We start from the raw sequence: 23036 nt of genomic DNA, 5'->3' as shown, positions 1-23036 counted from the left end.
CTTTGACCTACAAATACTTTTTCGTTGGTTACAATAAAATCATTGCAAGGCAAAATTCGGACATTTTTTTTTATTTCAAAACACATTCTTTTCGTTTACGTACTGTACCGAAAATATTGTTATCGACAACAGACTAGGCATAAACAAAGTTTACTGTTACATTTTACATACATACATATACCAAGGCCTTTTCCCCCTTCCAAGGGAGGTAGCCAAAAAGGGAAAGGCATAAAAACACTCCCACCCATTTCATCCCTAAATACACTCCACACCCCTCCCACCCTTCCTCTCATCTGAGCACCTCCTGGATGACGGGTCATCCCTGCACCCTGCCCACCGCCCTGGGTCAGAAGCAGTGTCGCAAGACACAGTACATCCACAGCGAGGCCGCTTCATTTAATCGGCGACCCCCCCTCTCCGTCCCCCTTTGCATATAAGGCGAGGACGGGGAGAAATCCCTTCGGGCTGCGTCAAAATTTACTCACACATACTACCCCACCCCCCACTTCCCCGCCCATTCCTCCTCATGCAGTCACAACATCATCCATATACAACCATTCTCCACTCACCTCTGTCTTCCGTCCTCTCCCTTCCTTCCTCAACAGGCATTCCCCTCTTCCCCAAAGCCCCCTTCACCCCATCCATCCATCCACCTCACAAAACATAAAAATACAAAATGCTGTACCGAACATATTGTTATCGACAACAGACTAAGCATAAAAAAGTTTTACTGTTACATTTTATTAATTGCAAAACATATAAAAATACAAAATGCAAGGCAAAATTAGGATTTTTTTTTCTATTTCAAAACACATTCTTTCTGTTTACGTACTGTGCCGAACATACTGTTATCGACAAACTAGCCTAGGCATAAAAAAATATTGTTACATTTTATTAATTGCAAAACATATAGAAATACAAAAATACAAAATACAATGCAAAATTAGGAAAGATTTTACTTCAAACAAAAAATTGAAAGAAAATTTAGCTGGCTGGGATGCTGACGCTGTCGGCAGCCTGCCAAAACTATCGTACTAGCGTCTCGCGGCGTGCGGAGTAATTGTTCTGCGCTGCCAGACATAACATTGCAATTCTATTACTCTATTAAATGTTAAATATTATTGCACTATCTCGTGGTCGTAAAGTCGTAAGTCGCATAGGTCGTAAGTCGATGACCTGTAATTATACATTTCTTTTTGTCTGCTAAGTCTCTTACAATATTCTCCTTTTGTCTCATCACTTTGATAACTGAGTCTTCAGTTTGTTCTTTCATTTGCTGTTTAATTATATCAGTAAATGCAACTTTACTATTTTCCTGTATCTTTCTCCACCCCTGTGCCTCTTTTGCTATTGTTTCTTTATTGTCTTTATTGTTCCTTTTTAATTCTTTATTCTCCTCTTTTACTTTTCTTAACTGTCTTTTTAGTTCTTCTATTTCATCAGTTAAGTTTTTGTTCGCCTTCTCTAGTTCTTCCAATCTTTCAACCTTTTCTGCAAGTTTTGACATTTTACCGAACCTAATCTCCCAATGTTCAGTCATTTGTTCAAGCCTTTCCTCCAGTTTTGCTAGTCGGGGGAGGTTGGTATCCGCCTCCCCCTCTTTAAATACTTGGAAATTGTTATCCTCACCTTCCATTGAATTGTTCTTATCTATGTTTCTAATCTTTACATTTTTGTTAGACATTTTGTCATCACTAAATTGGTCGGGACCTCTTTTGTTTACATGGCGTCTGCCTGCCTGGGCCAAGTCCTCTCCTTCCTCATTTCCTTCCATTTCCCTCAGTAATCCCTCCCCTTCTCCTTTTTCCTCACTTTCCCACTACACCACGAGCAATTTCCCCCCCACCCTGTAAATACAATAGGTACTTCCTTTGCTTTTGGATCCACGAAAATTTCACTTTTTCTTCAGAACGTCTTCTACACCGTCCGTTCGGTGGAGTGTGTGTGTGTGTGTGCGCGCGTGTATGTGGTGTATGTATGTGGCGTTTGTGGCGTATGTATGTGTTTGTGCATATATACATGTGTATGTGGCATATATGCATATGTGTATGTGGCGTATATACATGTGTGTGTATGTGGCGTATACACATTGTGTGTGTATGTGGCGTATACACATTGTGTGTGTGTGTGGCATATGTATATGTGTGTGTATGTGGCGTATGTGTGTGTGGCGTGTGTGTGTGTGTGTGTGTGTGTATGCGTGTGTTAACATGTACAAGTAAGCATGTACGTGCGTGTGTCTGTGTTCATATTTGTGTGTACACACACGCGCATTCACAATATACACTGGTTGTCTAACACGTGTTTACGTGTGAGTGTCTACACGTGTGTAAGCGTGTATATGTCTGTTTTTGATCTCCCAAACCACCACCACCAGTAACAAGAACCTTATAAGAGAAATTAAGACACGACAAGCACAGTCATTATCAGACTTATTAGTTGTGTTCCAAACGAAAGAAACATTACACTTTAACAGGTTAGGGCGGTAAAATTGTTTGCGATGTTGCCGCGTGTGTGCATATGTGTGCCCGACTCGGCGCGAATTTTAAAACGGTTCTCTACATTTGAGATGGTTTTGAAATAAAATCTGCGTATGATTGAATCCGTGTTATTCGAATCCGCGTTATTTGAGGGACCCCTGTACCTCTACCTAATATTCCACTTTCTTTTGCAAACCCTGAAAAAGCTACACTTTCATTACTTCAATTCGTTTTCAGTGTTTCTATGCTGCAACTTTTTTTTGGATGACTCCTAACGGTATTTCAACCCTGCTTACATCCAGTCTTCTCTTTGTTGGCTCACTATATTTTTGTCCATCTTCATTATTCTCCATTTAATATTTTAACCAGTAAGTGAAATTACTATATAATTCTAGTCAATAAACAAAGCTAACTTCCCATACAATACCAACTAGGCATTTCTTCCAACCTAGCAAAAAAGCGCTGTATAGGAGTCCCTCAAATAACGCGGATTCGAATAACACGGATTCAATCATACGCGGATTTCATTTCAAGACCATCTCAAATATACATACATACATACATATACCAAGGCTTTTTCCCCCTTCCAAGGGAGGTAGCCAAAAAGGGAAAGGCATAAAAACACTCCCACCCATTTCATCCCTAAATACACTCCACACCCCTCCCACCCTTCCTCTCATCTGAGCACCTCCTGGATGACGGGTCATCCCTGCACCCTGCCCACCGCCCTGGGTCAGAAGCAGTGTCGCAAGACACAGTACATCCACAGCAAGGCCACTTCATTTAATCGGCGACCCCCCCTCTCCGTCCCCCTTTGCATATAAGGCGAGGACGGGGAGAAATCCCTTCGGGCTGCGTAAAAAATTTACTCACACATACTACCCCACCCCCCACCTCCCCGCCCATTCCTCCTCATGCAGTCACAACATCATCCATATACAACCATTCTCCACTCACCTCTGTCTTCCGTCCTCTCCCTTCCTTCCTCAACAGACATTCCCCTCCTCCCCAAAGCCCCCTTCACCCCATCCATCCACCTCATCCTAGGACGTCCCCTCATGTTCACTCCCTCCACATCTGCCTTCCATACCTCTTTTACTAGTCTTTCTTCACTCATTCTTTCCATGTGTCCAAACCATCCTAATATTCTTTCATCAACCCTATCTCCCAAATCCTTTTTCACCCCTGTTCTCCTCCTCACCTCCTCATTTCTCACTCTATCCAGCCTAGTAACCCCCACCATACTTCTCAGACACCTCATCTCAAACACATTCAAACTCCTTCTCTCTTCTTCTCTTATGTTCCACGTTTCTGCCCCATACAGTGCTGTTGGCACAATCACTCCTTCATACAGTCTCCTCTTCGCATCCATTCCCAAATGTCTATTCCTCATTACACTCTTTAAACCACCAAGGCATTTACTCGCTTCTCTCAATCTACATTCTACCTCCACCTTCACTCCACCTTTTCCTGCTACACTTGCACCCAAGTATCTAAAACTATCCACTTCCTCCAGTCGCTCTCCCTTAATGTTCACTTCCAGTTTACTGCCACTTTCACCCCTTGTACATCTCATCACCTTACTTTTACCCACATTTATCTTTAGCTTTCTTCTATCACATACTCTCCCAAACTCTGCCACCAGCTTCCTCAATCCCTCCTCTGACCCTGCCACAAGCGCAGTGTCGTACGCAAACAACAGCTGGCTCACCTCCCACTTTTCTCCATTTTCTTTAACCATCTCCAATCCCTGACTCACTACCCTAGCATTCACCTCTCGCACCACCCCATCCATGTATAAGTTGAACAGCCAGGGCGACATAACGCATCCTTGATGAAGTCCCACCTTTACTTCAAACCACTCACTCTCTCCATTTCTAATCCTAACACATGCTCTACTACTCTCATAAAAACTCTTAACAGCTCCCAAAAGCTTTCCTCCTATCCCATAAATCTGCATAACCTCCCACAGTGCCTTTCTGTCTACCCTATCATAAGCCTTTTCCAGATCCATAAAAGCCCAAAAAACATCCTTCCCCTTTCCTATAGCTTTCTCACATATCTGTCTTACCACAAAGATCTGATCTACACAACCTCTACCTGTCCTAAATCCACACTGTTCCTCACCAATTACTCCTTCTGTTCCTCTCCTAATCCTCTCAATTAAGATCCTCCCATAAGCCTTCCCTACTACACTCAACAGGCTAATCCCTCTGAAATTACTACATTCACACTTGTCCCCTTTTCCCTTGTAAAGAGGAACTATACAGGCACTACTCCAGTCCTCCGGTACTCTACCCTCTCTCCAGCAAACATTAAATAACCTCACCAACCAGTCCACCATCACTGAACCTCCCTTTTTCAGACATTCTGCATGACATCAATCCAGACCAGGTGCCTTACCTGCTTTCATCATCTTTACAACTGCCTTCACCTCATCCTTCCTTATTTCTCCTCCATTCTCCTCACTCATCACTCTCATTTTCTTCGCATTTCCCACTGCAGCTATCTTTCCTTCCCTATCCTCCTTCACATTCAGCAACTCCCTAAAATATTCTGCCCATCTTCCCCTCACTGCCATCTCTTCCATTATCAACTCTCCATCTGTACCTTTTACCTTTTCTTCCCTACTTGATTCGCCTCCTCTTCCTCTCTTAATTTCTTTCCAAAACATCTTTTTATTACTTTCAAAATTTTCTGTCATACTCCTACCCCATTTCACATCTGCTCTCCTCTTTGCCTCCTTTACCTTTTGCTTTACTTCTCTTTTCTTTTCTTTGTACGTCTCATATGACTCCCCTGTCCTCTTTTGTAACCAATCTGTGAATGCTCGCTTCTTCTCTTCTACAACCTTCTTTGTTTCCTCATCCCACCATTCACTACCCTTTCTTCTATTTCCCCCTGTCCTTCTTGTTCCACACACCATCCTTGCACACTTTATGACTCCCTCCTTGAACCATCCCCATTCCTCCTCCACACCCATCTCTGCTCTATCCTTTACTCCCTCCCCGCCGAGTCGGGCACGCATACCATATGTCTTTCAACAAGACTCTGCACCTTCTCACAAAGCCATTGTAACCCAGGATTGGTTATCTGAGATTTTTTTACGATCATGTGACCCCCAACATGTGGCCCCCTAACTCGCCAGATTTAAATCCTATGGACTATTACATGTGGAGCGTCTTTGAAAGGGAGACTAATTGACATCCTCATAGTACCATAGCTGCACTGAAAGCCGCCATTTTCCAGGTGGTGTCCAAAATGAATAGGGACCACTTAATTGCAGCTTGTGGATGGTTTCGAGCCCCAAATAGAAGCAGTCATTGAAGCCAAAGGTGGTTTCATAGAATAATTAGATAAAGAAGTATCATGAAGAATATTTGTGTCAATTTGAATTAAATATATACAGTCGAACCTCGAAAGCCCGGACTAATTGGGGGGAAGGATGGTCCAGTCATGCCAAATGTCCGGTCATCGAAAATATCGCCCTAACACCTGTAGATTTTCATAGCAGTATACGTATAGGTAATGTATGATATGGCATAGAAACACATAAGAATAATACTCTAACACTGTAATAATAACAATACTGTAATAATAATGCTATAACACTAATAATTCTGTAATAATAACGGTAATACAGGCATGTAAATGTACTGTAAATACACCCACTCCTCGTTTAACGTAAATCTCCCGAAGTTACGACGTCGTGTACGATAATTAAGTTGGCTGAGGCAAATTTGTATGTTATAAATGAACTTGTACGGTGGATATTATCTGTGAGGTAAAGTGTTCTGAAGCTTAGGTCTACATTACCATCCTGCAAGCTGGAAAAACTACCTGGGGTACAATATATACCGGTAGTGGTAAATTTTTAGTTTCGACCAAGGGCGCAATATAGCAATAGAAAATTAATTATTAATTTTGTAAATTATAATGTATCAACGTAATATGCAATTTTGTGAGCGGAAATAAAAAAAAAGGTGCTAAAACAAATTTCGTAAGTAACGAAGTCATGTCGGACGAATGGTACACCATGTTTGTTATGATAGATGCTGATGTCGAGGAAATGAAAGGATGATAAATTTGCCTAACCTAAACTAAACTAACCTAACCTGTGTTTGATAAATCATTACCTGCAAATTAAATGTCATCCGGCTCGTCCTCGTTGTTGTCGTCGTGAGAGACGTTGGCAGACGACAAGATGGCGTCCCAATCCTATGCTACCGACTTCGTTCATTAGCATATTTTCTTGTAGCATGGTATTTTTTACTTTCATTTCCGCCCACAAAATTGCATATTACGTTGATACATTTTAATTTACAAAATTAATAATTAATTTTCTATTGCTATATTGCACCCATGGTCGAAACTAAAAAAATACCCTGGTATTCAATATGGAATGTCAGCATACGCGGATTTGGTCATATACGGTAATTTCGGGAACATAACCACCGTAAATAAAGCTTTAATGTACTGTATAAAAGAGGGAAATACACGAAAATAAAGATACATGTATTGCAGGACATTGTACATACAGTACATGTACGTATATGTATACACTTTCGCTTAACGACCAATTCGGTTAACGACGGCGCGCTGGTCCCAATTGTCGTCGTTAAACGAGGAGTGGTTGTACAGTGTGTACTGTATTGTTTATTACGTACACTGTAAATATCGGAAGGTATGCACGCGGGACAGTGGTGGAGGCCAGGGTTGCCACGTTTTCTACACTACCCTGTAGAATGGGAGTGTTGCCATACTGGGGCATACATTTTTCTCGGGTGCAGATTTTCATAGCAAGATATACTTGTCAAACTTTGACAAAATGGTGGTTCTAGTTTTTTTATTCTTGAATGTATATAAGGCCCCCATGCCCTAACATATTCAGTAAGATATAAAAACTATTTTTTTATATTATTATCGCTAAAAGACAGCTGAAACTTTAGCGTAGAATTTTTTCTACACGGTAAAAACTTATCTTTTGGGGTATAATATCTTATAAGTAACACAATTACCAATAAAAGTCATATTTTGATGTACCATTTATTATTTGATAACTAGTTCTATGATTTTTAAACAAAAGTTTGAGTTTTTTAATGTTTTTAACATCCCACTGATATGTAGAAAAAAATTCCTCATGTCCTTGTGCAGTTGCCACATGCCACTATTTTACTACGTTTTGGCACAAAATTCTACGAAAAGCCCTGGTGGCGGCTTGACTGGGCCGGGTTTGAGTACACGTGTACGGCTGTCGCTGCCACCTACCGGACAAATAGGGAACTTTGCTTGAAAAGTCCGCCCTTTGTTCATTTCGACCGGTCATATGAGGGTTCGGGCATTCGGGGTCTGGCCTTTCTAGGTTTGACTGTACATTGTTTGCTAAGATATTGCTCTTTATTTAAAATACTAAAAATGTCCTCAAACAGCACTCACACCCTGTATATATATATATATATATATATATTACTTTTCCAAACTACATTATACTACATTTTTTTTTATGTTGAAGTTCACTTTCCACTTTTGACTCCATTCCCAGATTTTATCCAGGTATCTCTGTAGTGATTCACAGTCTCTGCACTTACTTTCTTAAGTAAAAGCTTAAAAGGTTTGACACACAACTTTCTAGATCTGAAGCTAAACTGATGGTCTGTCAGAATGTTCATATCTTCAAGATATTTGGTCCATCGATATTTCACAACCCTTTCACATAATTTCACTATTGTGCTGGTTAGTGACACTGGCACATAATTTGGTGGTTTCCACCATTGTGAATTGGCACCACATTTGCCCTTTTCCAATCAAGCAGCACAATGCCTACTTTCAATGAACATGTAATAAGACTAAGGATCTTGTCTGCCAGTTGTTCCCTACATTCTTTACGTTTTTGAGATCCCATCAGGTCCTGAAGCTCTTGGCACATCCAATGATCCCAAGAGATTGACCACTTCCCTCACTTCTACACTTATATCTGCTAAACCTAGATTTTTGTTCTACTCACTTTTCTCCAAAAAGTTGTGCTCTTTTGTGAAGACTGATTGAAAACTTTTATTCATTATTTCAAAGGCTTTCCACTATTAACTTGATTTTTTCCCTGTGTCTCAATTTACCATTTATAAAACTGTAAAACAGTTTTGATTCATCCTTGTATTTACCTACTACACCTCTTTCAAAATTGCTTTCATCCTCCCTTCAAATTCATGTATAGTCATTCCTAGCTTGTTTGTAAGCTTCTTTTATTTTATTGATTCTTTTCTTACTTCATTTTCCCCAAGCCACATCCCTTGCCTTTTTGCAAGCTCACACTTTTTGTTAAACCATTCCTGTTTCTGCTTCTTCCTTCCACTTGTCTTTGGCACATGTTTGTTCACTTCTAGGTTGTAAATGTCAAGACATATTTCCCATTTCCTCCTTATTCCCATGGTATTCATAAATTCCTCCCATTTTGTTTCTTCAAAGAATTTTTTAACCCTTAAATTCAGTCTCCCTTGGCTGATTCATTCTTTGGGTCTATTTCTTCATCCTCCTGCTGAAATTCAATTGTAATATGGTCACTTTTTCCTAATGGGCAAAGGTAGTTCAAGGAGCTGATGATATCTGTTTCTTTGGTTAGTAACAGATCTAGTCTTGTGGGAGTGCCATATCTTACCCAGGTCACTTCCTTTACACACTGGGTCATTGTGTTTTCCAATGCTATACTCAACAGGATATTTCCCCAGAAATCTGCTTTGCCAATTGCTTCCCTTTCCTCCCAGTTGACTTCACCACAATTAAAATATCCATTAAGGACTATGTTGCTACATTTGTTCAATAATCTTATTTATAAAAAGAGTGATATCCAATAACATTTCTTGATATTCAGTTTCAACCCAATCTCTTGTCTTAGGTGAACATATACCACCATTAAGTCTCTTTAAATTGTGCCCTTTATTACTACTCTTTAGGGGAGCTGCTTCAGCCTTGCCTTCACTCAGATTTGCTTCTTCCACCTTTATGCCACTTCTCACCACAAACATTACCCCTCATCCACCCTTTATATCTTCTCTGTTTTTTCTCCTGGTGTATCTGTTGTTCTCCAACTGTATATCAATTTTTGGGGAGTTCAGTCTCTACTAGATACAAAATATCAGGCTTGTTTATCCTTAAGTAGTCATTTATCTCCAACCTAGCCAATAGTAAACCATCAACATTAGCATATGCTACTCTAAGTTTCCTTGTAGTGCTTCCTTTGCAATACTGCCTTCCTGTTTTCTTAGAAACCATTTCCTCACCTTCTGATTGACAGCTCGGAACAAAAAGGGCCTTCTTCTTTGGTCCTATCATTTTTGGTTTTGGCTTTCTCCTAGAGCTTCATATCTTTGCTCATTCTTCTCCATTAGTATTTTTCCTCATCCAAATATTTTTTATTTTTCTTCTCATACTAATTTTGAAGACTTGCTGATTACTTCTTTTGCCATGGCTTGCAACTTGAGCTTTATTTCCATTGAATGTGTGTTATTTCTCTTATACTTGTCTAACCTATACACACTACCAATCTGGTCTGTTACATCCAAATCCTTCCCAAGTTATTGATGTAATTTCTCTAATCATTTGCATTTCTTGTTCTTGGCATAACTTCCATTGAATGTGTGCAATTTCTCTACTTGCCTAACCCATACATGCTACCAATCTGATCTGTTACATCCAAATCCTTCCCTAGTTTCTCTGATCATTTGTATTTCTTGTTCTTGGCATAACTTCCATGAGGTGCTGTATTCTTCTGTTTTCTGAGCTAGGTTGGTTTCCTTTTCTTTCTTAAGTTTTTGCTGCAGATCATGCAGTTTAGCTTCATGTGAGCAAATTATCTAAATCTTTTCAACTCTGTACGAATTTCACTTACCTCCATATCAGTTTATCCAACTTTTGTGTGTATTTACCTAGTTGTATTATATGTCTGGGGTATTGGCTGTATGTTATTATGGTAAAGTAGTATGCAGTTGGTACTTTAGGGTCTATATGGGGTGCCCCTATGGACCAGAGCCACACATTATTTTGTCTGTGATAGAGGAGGACTCTGTTCACAGAGAAATGATGACACTTTTATTATATTGCAACTGTCCCTCTGTTATGCTGTCCCCCAACCCCTTGTTACTGTCCTGTACCATTTCTCTGAATATTCATTTCCTTTTTTTGCCTACCTACCCTGTGGTGGGAGACAGAATGCTGTCACCAAGTATTCCCACTTGAATTGTAAGAGGTGAGGAAAACAGGACAGGGATTGAAACTAGGCATCCTTCTCCCTGTAGCCACACAGGGGACATTCCTAAAAAAAGTAAAGGCATAAGGGTCTAGGAGTTTTCCAACCAGTACCCTAAGGCTTGGGTCTTTTAATGTGCGTGGATGTGGTACAGATGAGAGTAAAAGGAAAGAGATAGGCAGTATGTTTGTGAGAAGAAAGATGGGTGTGTTGGCTTTGAGTGAAACTAAATTGAAAGGGTGGGGTGAGTGTGAGTTTGGGAGTGTAGTTGGGAGGTTCTCAGGAGTGAAGAGGGGATGAGAGAGAGAAGGGGTAGCTATACTAGCAAGTGAAGAGATAGGTAAGCATGTAGTGGAGTGGAAGGAGGTTTCTTCAAGGTTGATGCGGATGAAGGTGAAGCTGGGAAGGGAGATGTGGGTTTTTGTAAGTGCGTATGGGCCTGGTAGCGAGAAGAGTGTAGAGGAAAGGGAGAAATGTCAATGTAGTGGTATTGGGAGACCTTAATGCTAGGGTAGGAAATAAGCCTATAGACAGAGTGGCTATGAAGTGTGGAGTTCCAGGAAAGAATAATAGTGGAGAGCTGATGGTGGAGATGTGTCTAGAAAGAGAGTTAATGATAACAAATACAGTGTTTAGGAAGAAAGTCAAGCATAAATACACATGGGAGAGGATGGTGGATGGAAGGGTGGTAGATAGTGTGTTAATGGACTATGTAGTGGTAGATAGGAGTATAACAGGAAGAGTTAAGGATGTATATGTTCTAAGAGAAGAGAGTGGGGTGATATCAGATCACTTTCTGGTGGAAGTTAAGTTGAGAGTGGAGGATAGATGGAGAAAGGAAAAGGACAAAAGGTAGGGAGGTGCTTAGAGTGAACTGCTTAAATGAGAAACACAAGGAGAAGGAGTACTAGAAGCTGAGAGAGGTGTGGGAGGGAGTGAGGGATAGAATAGAACTAGGAGTGGAGGAGGAATGGGGATGGTTCAAGGAGGGCATCACAAGGTGTGCAAAGATGGTGCATGGAACAAGGATCTCCATAGGGCAAGCACATGAAAGCTTAGAACCATACATTGGAATTTCTACTTTAGCATTAACATGAATTTTATTGGCGTTTCTCTTCATGGTCCTAACTGTGCTCTCATTCAGCTTCAATGCATCCACAATCACTTAAGTTTTCTGCTCTTTATCAATTCTTTCCAGGACTTCTAGTTCTTGCTCTAGGGTTAAGGTCTTCCTAAATCTCTTCAGTGTACTGCCATTTGCTACAGAAGTTGAAGGGCACTTGGAAGCCATGGTAAAAAATGAGGTAAGGAACTGTGAGCGGACAGCAGTGACAGATGTTAACAATAGTGGTGCACAGGTAACAATAAGCTTTGAGTGCTGCACATAGGGAAAGTATGTTGGCAGCACACATGGGAAACACCTGATGTCACCTGGTGGCCACATCACAGAACTAAACCAGTTGTGCGCAACTTGATTTCCTTGACATAATGTTATTCTAAATAATCCGTATAATATGAGAAAATTACTGTTTTTCACCTCATGACATCATGTTATTCTAAATAATCCGTATAATATGAGAAAATTACTGTTTTTCACCTCATGTCTTTCCAAAAATGTGCATAAACTTGTGTAATTTGAGAGATCCTTGTATATGTCTTGGTTAGCTACCTCACTTATAAGGAGAAAAGATCCTTTGTATCCATCATTCATTTTAACATATTTCTATATTTGTTGGGGGAGCTGAGAAAAATGGTCCCTAGTTCAGAAAACGAATTGGTAAACTAGATACAAATCCTCGACTAATCCCCTTGTTTTGTCCTCATATGAATCACCCTTGCCACCCATAGCCTAATGAAATGCACCTTTGTCCTCACTATGCAAGCTACATCTAATCATTCCCCAATACCTGACATTACTTCCTATTTCTGGATTTGCACCTTTCAATATTTCTCTTGCTACTACTTACATGAAAAAAGGGCATATATATATTTACATTTTTGGAGATTGTTGAATAAGTCCAGTGAGAAGGTAAAGGTAGCAGTATCCTCGAGGCAGCTTGAACTTCTGATCTTGCCGGTACCACAGCTGGCCCCAAAGGTCAGTACATATATTAACAGGGTATTCAGCATTTGCACCTTCTGGCAGAAGATCAAAACATTCTGGTATAAACTGGTTGGGCACAGGCAGAAACAGCTCTGGGTTGGTGTCTAAATTCTTCCAGGATGTCTCCCATTCTTCTGGTATGTCTAAAGAATCAACAAGTATAAATTTCTCGAGCTATGAATGAATGGCCAGATTTTGTCTCATCTGCATTGAAACAATATATAAAGGTAATCTATCACCATGTTTCATATCTCATTAAAAACTGCAATCATCAAAACTATATGATTGTCATGAAAATATAATAAACTACTTACCTTCTAACTTGTACTTGGTACCAAACCATTTTTCTGTTTGATTACAAATGCCATCAACATCATATGACTTGGAACTTAACATGATATTGCACTTTTCTGGCATTAATTCACCTAAACATTCTCGAATGAGCTGGAAAATGTGAAGAGGTATCAGGAAAAACTCATGAAGATAATAGTTATGAAATAATACAGGTTTAAAATATACATGTATGTACTTAACTGTAGTATACAGGAAAGGAGCAACATTCGTACCACATTCATACCACAACAAAAAATGGAAAAGGCATACATAAAGAACTGGTACAACAAAAGATGTAGTGAAGCAAAGGAAAAAAGGGACAAAGCTTGGAAAAAATGGAAAAAGAGATAAGAAACAAAGCAAATGGCAAACATACATCAAACTAAGAAACGAATATGTAAAAATACGCAGATGAAAAGAGAAATTACGAAAAAAAGATAATAGACAAATGTAAAGAAGAACCCAAACTATTTTACAAATATGTAAATGGAAAACTGAAAAACAAACAAGAAATAGAAAAAATGCGCCAAGATAAAAAAGAATTTACAGAAGAACTGGAAATGGCTGAAATAATGAACAACCACTTCAGATCAGTATTCACAATAGAAAACTTGCCTAACAGTGAGGTTAGAGAGAGAGAATTATCCCCAGCAATGAAAGAAATAAACGTAACACAAAAAGAAATCAGTGATCAAATTAAAACCCTGGATGTCAGAAAATCACATGGCCCAGACGGAATAGCAAACTGGATACTGAAAGAATGCATGGAAGAATTAACTGACAAAATATATGATATAATTAAATCATCAATTAAAGAAGGAAAAGTACCATTGGACTGGAAAAAAGCAAACATTGTACCAATTTATAAGGGAGGTGATAAGGAAGATCCATCTAACTACAGACCGGTCTCACTAACAAGCACAATAGCAAAAATTTGTGAAAGAGTGATCAAAAACAGATGGGTTAAGTACCTGGAAGAAAAATCTATACTGAACCCAAATCAATTTGGATTTAGACAAGGGAGATCCTGTACAACAAATCTGATTTGCTTTTACTCAAGATTAGTAGACATAATAGAAGAAAGAGATGGATGGGCAGACTGTGCTTTTCTGGACCTGCAAAAGGCATTCGATAAGGTACCTCATAGGAAACTAATAAATAAGATAGAGTCAAAAGGTGGCATCAGAGGAAAATTATTGGAATGGATGAAAGACTTTCTGATTGGGAGGAAAATGAGAGTTGTAATTAGAGAAAAATTCTCCAACTGGGAAGAAGTAAAAAGCAGGGTCCCGCAAGGATCAGTACTGGCACCGATCATGTTCGCTGTATACATTAATGACATGAATGAAGGCGTGGAGTGCTATATAAATTTTTTTGCAGATGATGCAAAATTACTTAAGAAGGTAAAAACGGAAGAGGACTGCAACTCATTGCAACAAGATCTGGACACAATATGGAATTGGACTAAAAAATGGGAAGTAAAATTCAATATTAAGAAATGCAGCATAATGGAATTTGGAAAGAGTAAAAATAGAATATCAAAAGATTACAGAATTGGGGAAGAAAAAATAAATAAAACAAACTATGAAAAAGATCTTGGAGTGATGATTGGAAAGGACATGAAACCAGATAAGCATATAAACAAGATGTTCGGAGAAACCTACAACTTATTGAGAGCAATCAAAGTGGCATTTACCTATATGGACGAAGAAATGATAAGGAAAATACTTACTACACTAATAAGACCAAAACTCGAGTACGCAGCATCACTTTGGACACCCAGTACCAAAAAGAATATTAAGAAACTAGAAAGATTACAAAGAGCGACAACAAAACTAGCACCGACACTCGCCGAACTAACATATGAGCAAAGACTATCCAAATTGAACCTACCAACTCTGGAACAAAGAAGAGAAAGAGGAGATTTGCTAACTATCTACAGAATAATGAAAGGAATGGAAGTTTTAGACAGGAACGACCTATTAATGTGGGACAACGGTAAAACAAGAGGACACGGAAAAAATTTGAAAAAGGATAGTTATAGAAAAAACTTGAAAAGGAACAGTTTCCCACACAAAGCGATAAATACATGGAACAAATTAGACAACAAAACAGTATGTGCTAACACTATACAAGATTTTAAGATAAAACTTGATGCGGAGAGATACAAAGACGGGTCACCACGAGCATAGCTCCCCTCCCGTATATTACAACTAGGTAAATACTAGGTAAATTTGTGGGATCCTATCTCTTTCTAATTTATTATAATAAGCTTTATATTCAAATTTTGGGTTATCAAATGTATATGCTTGTGGTACAGATGAGAGTAAAAGGGAAAAGACAGGCATTATGTTTGTGAAAAGAAAGATGGATGTGTTTGCATTAAGTAAAACTAGGTTGTTGTTGTTGTTGTCGTTCCCTAGACTGTCTGTCCGAGCAGTCCCGTCTCCCCAAGGAATGCCACAGCCGAAACTGGGTTTTCCCACAAATCCTTTATAGAGTGTATGTTGTGTTGTTTGCGTGCATGATTGTGTATAATGCAGTCTTCCATTATGTGTTGTATGGTATGGGGTGAAGTGTTACATCCTGGGCAGCTGTTCACAACACGGTCGTCCAGCCTCTTCTGGTAGCTTAGAAGTGCTGGGTGGTGACCGCATCGCAGTCTGGCCAAGTGGACTCTGTCCTTACGTGGGAGAGAGGATTCAGAAGGGTGGATATCAGGGGGTCTGGCATGCAGCAGTGTGTTGTCTTTCAGTGTGTTAATGGAGCGGTGAGTGATATGATTATGAATATGTTTTCGGAGGCTGGTATTTGGTGGTTGTGGAGGAAGAGAAGAGAGTATCTGTGTGTAATAAAGGTCTTTGGGTGTAGTTTTAATGTTTCTTGGTGTGTGTGGGTGTTCTGCTATGTAGTGTAGCGGGTGTGATGTGTTTGTGGTGGCTGCGGCAAGTGTTTGTGTGCCTCTCATGTCGAGGTGGTCCTTGACTTTGAGGACTTTTGTTTCATGGTGTAAATGGTCTGTAGGTGATGTATTTGTGCAGCCTGTAATTGTTTTTAGGGCTTTGTTTTGTATGATTTGAAGGGTGTTGTGGTGTGTCTCACTGAGATTAGGAGCCCATGCAGGACTCGCATAATTCATCACTGAGCGTATGCATTGTTTGTATATTGTTATATTAGTTTCTTTGTTTTGTCCAAATGTTGTTCCAGTGATTGACTTAAGTGCGTTAAGTCTAGGTGTGCATTTGTTTTTTATGTTTGTGAGGTGTTGTTTGAAAGACATGGATGTATCGTATGTTACACCAAGAATTTTCGGTGTGTTTGTGTGTGGTATTAGAGTGTTGTTGATGTAGAGATGAGGTATGTATTTGTGTTCTTTTGTCCAGTTGGTGAGAAGTGTTGCTGTAGATTTGGTTGGAGCTATTTTGAGTCTGTTTGTGATGAACCATGTGTTGAGTGTGTCAAGGTAAGGCTGGATTATTTCTGCGGCTTTGTCTGTGTTACGATGTGTGCATGTGATTGTTATGTCGTCTGCGTAGGAAGAGATTTGTATTTCTGAGGTGTCTGGCGTGGGTAAGTCATGCATGTATAGATTAAATAATGTGGGGGATAGAACTGAGCCCTGTGGTACTCCGTTCTTAATGTTTCTGATGTGCGATGATTGGCCATTATATGACACATGAGCATTCCTGCCTGCCAGATAATTGGCCAGCCATCTTTTGGTGTTATTGTGCATGTCTGTGTTATATATTTTATTTGTTAGGTTGTGGCGGGGGATAGCATCAAAAGCTTTACTAATGTCCAATGTTATAAGAAGTGTTCTGTGGTGGGGCCTATCTGAATTGATGCCATCTAAAATTCTTTGTGTGAGGTTTGTCAGTAGAGTGTTTGTGGAGTGTAGTGGCCTAAAACCGTGTTGTGAGTCAGCAAGGGGAATATATGGTGTGACAAGTTTAAGTATTAGGTCCTGGAGCTGCAACGTCTACGTCGTGGGACCACCCCCCAACCCCAAGAGTTGGGGGCCAATCAGCAGCAACTACCCCTGGCCATCAGCTCTACGCAGATGGCACCGATCCCCAAGGAGGAGCTACGCCTACCTGGGGGAGTACCAGTGAAACTAGGTTGAAATAGAGGGGTAATTTTGAGTTTGGAAGTGTAGTGGGGAGGGTATTATGAGTGAAGGGGGGTGAGGGATAGAAGGGGTGGCTTTGGTGGTAAGTGATTATTAGGAAAATGCATCGTGGAGTGGAAGAAAGTACCTTCAACATTAACATGGATGAAGGTGAAACTGGGATGGAAGATGTGGGTTTCTGTAAGTGTATATGGGTCTGTTAGTGAGAAACAGAGGCTTTTTGAATAGCTTTAAATGAGTGCTTAGAGAGGTTTGGGAGGTATGTCAATGTAGTAGTGTTGGGATATCTCAATACTATAGTAAGGGATGAACCAATTGATGGAATGATTGGTAAATTTGGAGTGCCAGATAAAACTCATAGTGAAGAGCTGATGGTGGAGATGGCGCTAGGAATATTGCCACTGGGAACATTACCCATGTGGGAAAATTGCCCCTGGGAACATTGCCCACTCTTTTCAACACATGTTTATTGCCTTATAGTTGAAATTAAGGATAAGAGTTGTTTTTAAAAAAATTGAGCATTCATTTAAAAAGACAATGATTCATTTAAAAAGCATTATGATATCTAGAAATCGAATTTACATAAAGATATTTAATAAGTGATAGTATAATTAAAAATTGAATAATTTTAAAATTTAATAAATGATTATTCAAATAGCATTTACATATTTAGAAATTTAAAATATTTGCATGTTATATGCAATAGACTTCAAATATACAAACTGATCATGGGCATTTCCATAATTATCAACAATATTTCTTATGCATGCATTACTGTCGGCATATCTCTTTATTACAAAGGATTACAAAGGCGGAGCATGCCAACAGAACTCCCGGTCCACAACTAGGTACATACATACATATACCAAGGCTTTTCCCCCCTTACAAGGGAGGTAGCCAAAAAGAGAAAGGTATAAAATCATTCCCACCCATTCCATCCCTAAATACACTCCACTCCCCTCCACCCTCCCTCTTATCTTAGCACCTCCTGGATGACAGGTCATCCCTGTACCTTGTCCACTGCCCTGGGTCAGAGGCAGTGTCACAAGGCACAGCACATCCACAGCAACGCCGCTTCATTAAATTGGCGACCCCCCTCTCTGTCCTCCCATGCATAAAAGGAGAAGAAGGGGAGGAATCCCTTCGGGCTGCACCAAATTTTGCTCACACATAGTACCTCACCCCCCCATTCCACCTCATGCATCACAACATCATCCATATACAACCATTCTCCATTCACCCCTGTCTTCTATCCTCTCCCATCCTTCCTCAACAGACATTCCCCTCTTCCCCAAAGCCCCCTTCACCCCATCCATCTCATCCTAGGATGTCCCCTCATGTTCACTCCCTCCACATCTGCCTTCCATACCTCTTTTACTAGTCTTTCTTCACTCATTCTTTCCATGTGTCCAAACCATCCTAATACTCTTTCATCAACCCTATCTCCCAACTCCCTTTCCACCCCTGTCCTTCTCCTCACCTCCTCATTTCTCACTCTATCTAGCCTAGTAACCCCCATCATACTTCTCAGACACCTCATCTCAAACACATTCAAACTCCTTCTCTCTTCCTCTCTTATGTTCCATGTTTCTGCCCCATAGAGTGCTGTTGGCACAATCACTCCTTCATACAGTTTCCTCTTAGCATCCATTCCCAAATGTCTACTCCTCTTTACACTTTTTAATCCACCAAGGCATTTACTTGCTTCTCTCAATCTACATTCTACCTCCACCTTCACTCCACCTTTTCCTGCCACATTTGCCTCCAAGTATCTAAAACTATCCACTTCCTCCAGTCGCTCTCCCTTAATGCTCACTTCCAGTCTGCTGCCACTTTCACCCCTTGTACATCTCATCACCTTTTCGCTACATTTGTCTTCAGCTTTCTTCTTTCACACACTCTCCCAAACTCTGTCACCAACTTCCTCAATCCCTCCTCCGATCCTGCCACAAGCGCAGTGTCGTCCACAAACAACAGCTAGCTCACCTCCCACTTTTCTCCATTTTCTTTAACCATCTCCAATCCCTGACCCACCACCCTTGCATTTACCTATTGCACCACCCAATCCATGTACAAGTTGAATAGCCAGGGCGACATAATGCATTCCTGGCCTAAGTCCCACCTTTATCTCGAACCATATATAATAATGATAAAAGAAATAAAACAAAATAAAATATTATAGTAATGTAAATAATAATAGATAAAATAAATGCATAGGTATAGTTAAATAATAAACAAACGGGTAAATAGTAAATAATAATAAATTGACAGATAAATAATAAATGAAAATCAAGCAAATAATACATACATACATATACCAAGGCTTTTTCCCCCTTCCAAGGGAGGTAGCCAAAAAGGGAAAGGCATAAAACACTCCCACCCATTTCATCCCTAAATACACTCCACACCCCTCCCACCCTTCCTCTCATCTGAGCACCTCCTGGATGACGGGTCATCCCTGCACCCTGCCCACCGCCCTGGGTCAGAAGCAGTGTCGCAAGACACAGTACATCCACAGCGAGGCCGCTTCAATTAATCGGCGACCCCCCCTCTCCGTCCCCCTTTGCATATAAGGCGAGGACGGGGAGAAATCCCTTCGGGCTGCGTCAAAATTTACTCACACATACTACCCCACCCCCCACTTCCCCGCCCATTCCTCCTCATGCAGTCACATCATCATCCATATACAACCATTCTCCACTCACCTCTGTCTTCCGTCCTCTCCCTTCCTTCCTCAACAGACATTCCCCTCTTCCCCAAAGCCCCCTTCACCCCATCCATCCACCTCATCCTAGGACGTCCCCTCATGTTCACTCCCTCCACATCTGCCTTCCATACCTCTTTTACTAATAATACACAGACAAATAATAACAAACAAACAAATAATATAAAACAAATGGCAGCCATTACAACATCTTGCTTAGATGTTTATCTAAACAAATCTTAAAGCTTTGAACTGAACTATATTAAACTGCCTCTGCAGGAACTCTATTCCATTCATTAACTACACAGTTGGTGAAGTTGTTTCTACCCACTTCCAAATTAAATCTATTTCCTGACAGTTTGAGACCATTATTTCTTGTCGTACTCTCATTCAATACAACATTTTGATCTTATAACTGACCAGCTTTCTGTAGCCTTCATTTTTGACAACAGGAAATGTACCAAGATTATATCAAGATCCAGGAGTGGCAGATGGAGCTCACTGCCTTCAGTTATACAGTACATTACTGCCCTGGTAAAGAGAATGTGGTTCCTGATGCCTTCTCTCGAGCCTTCTGTTGTTCTACTGCCTCTGCATCATCTACTCTTGCTGAACTACATATGAGTCTATGTCACCCAGGAGTGACTTGCCTGCTGCACTTTGTGAGATCTAAGAACCTTATAGGATGTCAGTAAGGTTTGTGCAGAGGTAAAGCTGAGGTTCTATAGACCTCAAGAAGGAAAACTCATCAAGGCAACTTAACCAATGGAGAAGCTAAGCATCGACTTCAAAGGACCTCTTCCAACCACCTCATGTAATCCCTGTATACTTACCATTGTAGATGAATATTTCTGTTTTCCTTTTCCTTTTCCATGTCCAGATTGGCAATGGACAAGTAGAACGGCTCAACGGTATTATATGGAGGGCAATCCAGCTGGCCCTCAAGTTGTGGAACCTTCCCGATCAACACTGGGAATTAGTACTTACTGATGTACTGCACTCTCTTAGATCCCTTTTGTCTACATCTACAAATATCACACATGAACTTTTCTTTGGTTTTCCACATTACTCTTCTTCTGGAAGCTCTCTACCCTCATGGTTCATGACACCATGTCCAGTATTATTGAGGAGATTCGTTAGGACAAACAAAAATGAACCTCTGGTTGCTCAAGTCAAACTACTGGATGTTAATCCAACTTATGCTAATATTAGACATCAGGATGGACGGGAGTCAATAGTTTCTGTTCATGACTTGGCTCCTTATCCCAAGGACCAGGTCAACTACTCCCCTGCTGGAAATCAGGAATATTCCTCTTCTACAGTGTCACCAGAGCCTATACCTACAGCACCACTCCTACAAGTTCCAGAGAACACTGAACCTCGCCAAGAGGTTAACATAAAGGGAAGTGTGTCAACACCTCTAGTACAGAGGTTAACCTGGACAGATATGGATGGGATTGACAACCTATGGAGAACTTTTTCTTTTTTTAGGGGGGAAAATGTTATATCTTGTCATTGGACTTTTTCATACTCTGAGCCATTTGTTTGGCTGCATGTCATACTCTGTACACAACTGACAAAACTGTCTGCCTACATCATCATAGTCTGTTTGAGAATGATCAGGGCAATAGTCATGACTAAGTTAATTCCTTTCCCCTATTTATTCATTGTGTAAATATTATATGCTATGTCTTATATATTATGTTGTGTCTACCCATATGATGAGTTCTATATGTTCAGTAAATGATATGTAAGAAATAATGTATAAACTGTAGCATTTTCTGACTTCACTTACATTCTGTTATATTACGAAAGTTACATTCTGTAATGTATTTCCAGGTCTAATTGTGTTTTGAGTTGATAAGCTTAGTAGCAGCAGCCAAGTCTCTTATATTTCAACACAGAAAGAAACAAGGGACCAAATAATGAACCTTGATGTCAGAAAATCACACGGCCCAGATGGAATTGCAAAATGGATACTAAAATAATGTACAGATGAACTAACGGACAAAATATATAAGATAATAGATTGCTTACTCAAAGAAGGAAAGCCACCACAAGATTGGAAAAATGCCAATGTTGTGCCAATATATAAAGGGGAAGACAAGGAAGACCCAACAAACTATAGACTGGTCTCCCTTACAAGCATAATAGCTAAAATATGTGAAAAAGTTTTCAAAAGTAGATGGACTAAACGTCTGGAAGAGAACAATATACAAAATCCAAACAATTCAGTTTTAGACAAGGAAGATCATGTGCCACAAACTTGATCTGTTTTTATTCAAGGTTAATAGATATAATGCAGGAAAGGGATGGATAGGCAGATTATGCTTTCCTGGATTTACAAAAGGCATTTGATAAAGTACCACACAAAAAACTATTAAGAAAACTCGAAACAACAGGTGTACAGGGAAAACTATTGAAATGGAGGGAAGATTTCTTGTAAGGGAGAAAAATGAGAGCGGTGCTTAGAGATAAAAACTCAAGTTGGTAAGAAATGATAAGTAGTCCCACAGGGTTCAGTATTAGCTCCTATAATGTTTGCTATATATATAAATGACATGAATGAAGGTGTTGAATGTTATATGAACTTCTTTACAGACAACGCAAAACTACTAAAGAAAGTAAGTACAGTAAAAGACTGTGAAATGGTACAGAAAGACCTGGACAAAGTCTGGGAATGAAGCCAAAAGTAGGAAAGGAATTTCAACATTAAGAAATGAAGTACAATAGAGTTTGGAAAAAGTAAAAAAGAATATCAGGGCATTATAAAATCGGTACAAAGGAAATAAAGAAAGTTGGTTCTGAAAAGGGAGGGAAGGATGGCTGCAGTGGGAAATGCTAAGAAAATGACCGTGATGAGTGAGGAAAATGGAGGAGAGATAAGGAAGGATGAAGTGGGGGCAGTTGTTGAGATGATGAAAGCAGGTGGGGCACCTGGTCTGGGTGGATGCCGTGCAGAGTGCCTAAAGAAGGGAGGTGCAGTGATCGTGGACTGGCTGGTGAGGTTATCTAATGTTTGCTGGAGAGAGGGTGGAGTGCCGGAG

The 23036-nt window shown here is 40.1% G+C and overlaps 1 protein-coding gene across 2 annotated transcripts in view; it reads right to left on the bottom strand.

Annotated features, from left to right (window-relative positions):
* LOC143020628 (nardilysin-like) overlaps positions 1–23036 on the bottom strand; it is a 252330-nt gene that overhangs the window by 60996 nt on the left and 168298 nt on the right. For both annotated transcript variants that reach the window (XM_076177107.1, XM_076177108.1), the window contains 2 exons: positions 13138–13267; positions 12714–12966 (listed from right to left, as the gene is read on the bottom strand). In XM_076177107.1, coding sequence (XP_076033222.1) covers positions 12714–12966; positions 13138–13267 — 383 coding nt within the window. The remainder of the gene's footprint in view (positions 1–12713; positions 12967–13137; positions 13268–23036) is intronic.

Source organism: Oratosquilla oratoria, chromosome 40, assembly GCF_046742065.1.
Source record: "Oratosquilla oratoria isolate Oo_2021 chromosome 40, ASM4674206v1, whole genome shotgun sequence".
Taxonomy (NCBI): domain Eukaryota; kingdom Metazoa; phylum Arthropoda; class Malacostraca; order Stomatopoda; family Squillidae; genus Oratosquilla; species Oratosquilla oratoria.
This window is presented reverse-complemented; position numbering and strand designations above follow the sequence as displayed.